A 1621-nucleotide genomic window follows, 5' to 3' on the forward strand; every position below is an offset into this window, starting at 1 on the left:
AGTTATAAATTTTGAAATGGTCTTAGAACTCAACAAGTGAGATTCACTGCCAGCCAAGTCGTTTTAATTCCAAATTAAAACAACCAACTTTAGTATGCAGTAATATACCATTAACCAAAGCAGCCATACTTTTTACTTTACCCTCAATCTTTGATTGTTTGTTTCTTCATCTTTCCACCACTCCTCCACTATCACCGCCACTTTTCTTCTTCTGTCAAAGAAAAATACATAATCTTGATCAGATCATACTCTAGTTATCAATCATATTCTATAATCACAAACCAAATACAGTGACTTCGTAACTTGTATAACGCCTATTTGAAATCACTTTTGTTTTTGTTTCTGAATACAACAAACAATAATTAAGTTTTGTTTTCAAATGTAATCTCATTTGGATCACTTAATAAATATGACAGAAAAAGTGTTTCCAAATTATGCATCATGGGATTAACTTCATAAGCAAAATTTAGAAACTTATCAAAAAAACAGGAGGATTTTTTGATCTCTGAGTTCCCATTTCATCTTGTTTCACGACAATATTAATTAGCTCTGAGTTGGCTAATTTGAGAACAATAAGAGGAGAATCAAAGCAGTCAGCAATCCATTGGAAATATTTTTCTGAAGAGATTTAACAATGGATTTTTTCTGCTTATTTACACTAGCAATCTCAAGATCTTGACATCTACTAGCAAATATGAAATCTGGTTATGAAGAAACGTGTGATTTTCACATAAGAACAAAAATAAACATTGAATGTGTATTATCAAATTTAAGATATATATCTACTCACATTTCTTTTCTTTCCTCTTCTTCAATTCTTCTTAGCATTGGTTATACCTTCAGCTGATGTGCCTGTAACATCGACAGAGACTAGACTTTCCAAGCAAGAGTAGACATCAAAAATAGGTTCCAAATCATGTAACACAATATCTTCAACTGACTCTTGTTCTAAGTTATACCAAACAAGGTTCTTATAATCTATTTCCAACAGTATTTTCTTACCACTTTTTGAATAAGCAACAGGTTTTATAGAATATGGGTCATCCATCTCTTCTGTTGGTGTAAATGAAATCAATTTCCACCAATATTCATTTTCCTCACCATATTTATTTAGCAACCAAACATCCACAACATTTGATTTCACATCATTTGAGTAGTAATTACAAGATAATGATAAGCATCCTTCAAAATTATTCAAACATACATAGCGAGGAGAACCACTATACCCAGGCTGTGGAATTACTCGGTATTTCTCAGTCCCGAGATCAAATGCAACAATCCAACTTTCCTTTTCATCTTCTACGTTTCCTGAAATCCAGTGCAGAGCTCCACAAGCTATGGCAAATATTTTTTGATAATTTGGATAGTGATGAAACTTCTCTGGCATATGCCACGAATTGGATCTCAAACTATAAACCTGAATATGGTAATCAATGGTGTCTCTTTGAGCATCTCTATCCAACACAATTCTCACCACTTTGTAATCGTCATTAGTGTTATCGTAACCAAAGCAGACCACTTCTTTTTTTCTTCTCCAACTTCTTCTTAATTATTATTTTCATTTAAGAGTCCATAATTTTATTAATTAAACACTATCTATTATTTACCTTACTTAAATTAT

General features: G+C 32.0%; 1 protein-coding gene across 1 annotated transcript; it reads right to left on the reverse strand.

The window, feature by feature from the left end:
* Positions 1 to 811: 811 nt before the first annotated feature.
* Positions 812 to 1387, reverse strand: LOC124935125 (F-box protein CPR1-like). Its single transcript, XM_047475583.1, has one exon. The coding sequence runs from the start codon at positions 1385 to 1387 to the stop codon at positions 812 to 814; it is 576 nt and encodes a 191-aa protein (XP_047331539.1).
* Between the last annotated feature and the right edge of the window lie 234 nt (positions 1388 to 1621).

The sequence above is a fragment of the Impatiens glandulifera genome, chromosome 4, assembly GCF_907164915.1.
Source record: "Impatiens glandulifera chromosome 4, dImpGla2.1, whole genome shotgun sequence".
Lineage (NCBI taxonomy): Eukaryota > Viridiplantae > Streptophyta > Magnoliopsida > Ericales > Balsaminaceae > Impatiens > Impatiens glandulifera.

Excerpts from the sequence above, each read along its gene's own strand:
- LOC124935125 (XM_047475583.1), bottom strand. The coding sequence starts at position 1,387 with ATGCCAGAGAAGTTTCATCACTATCCAAATTATCAAAAAATATTTGCC.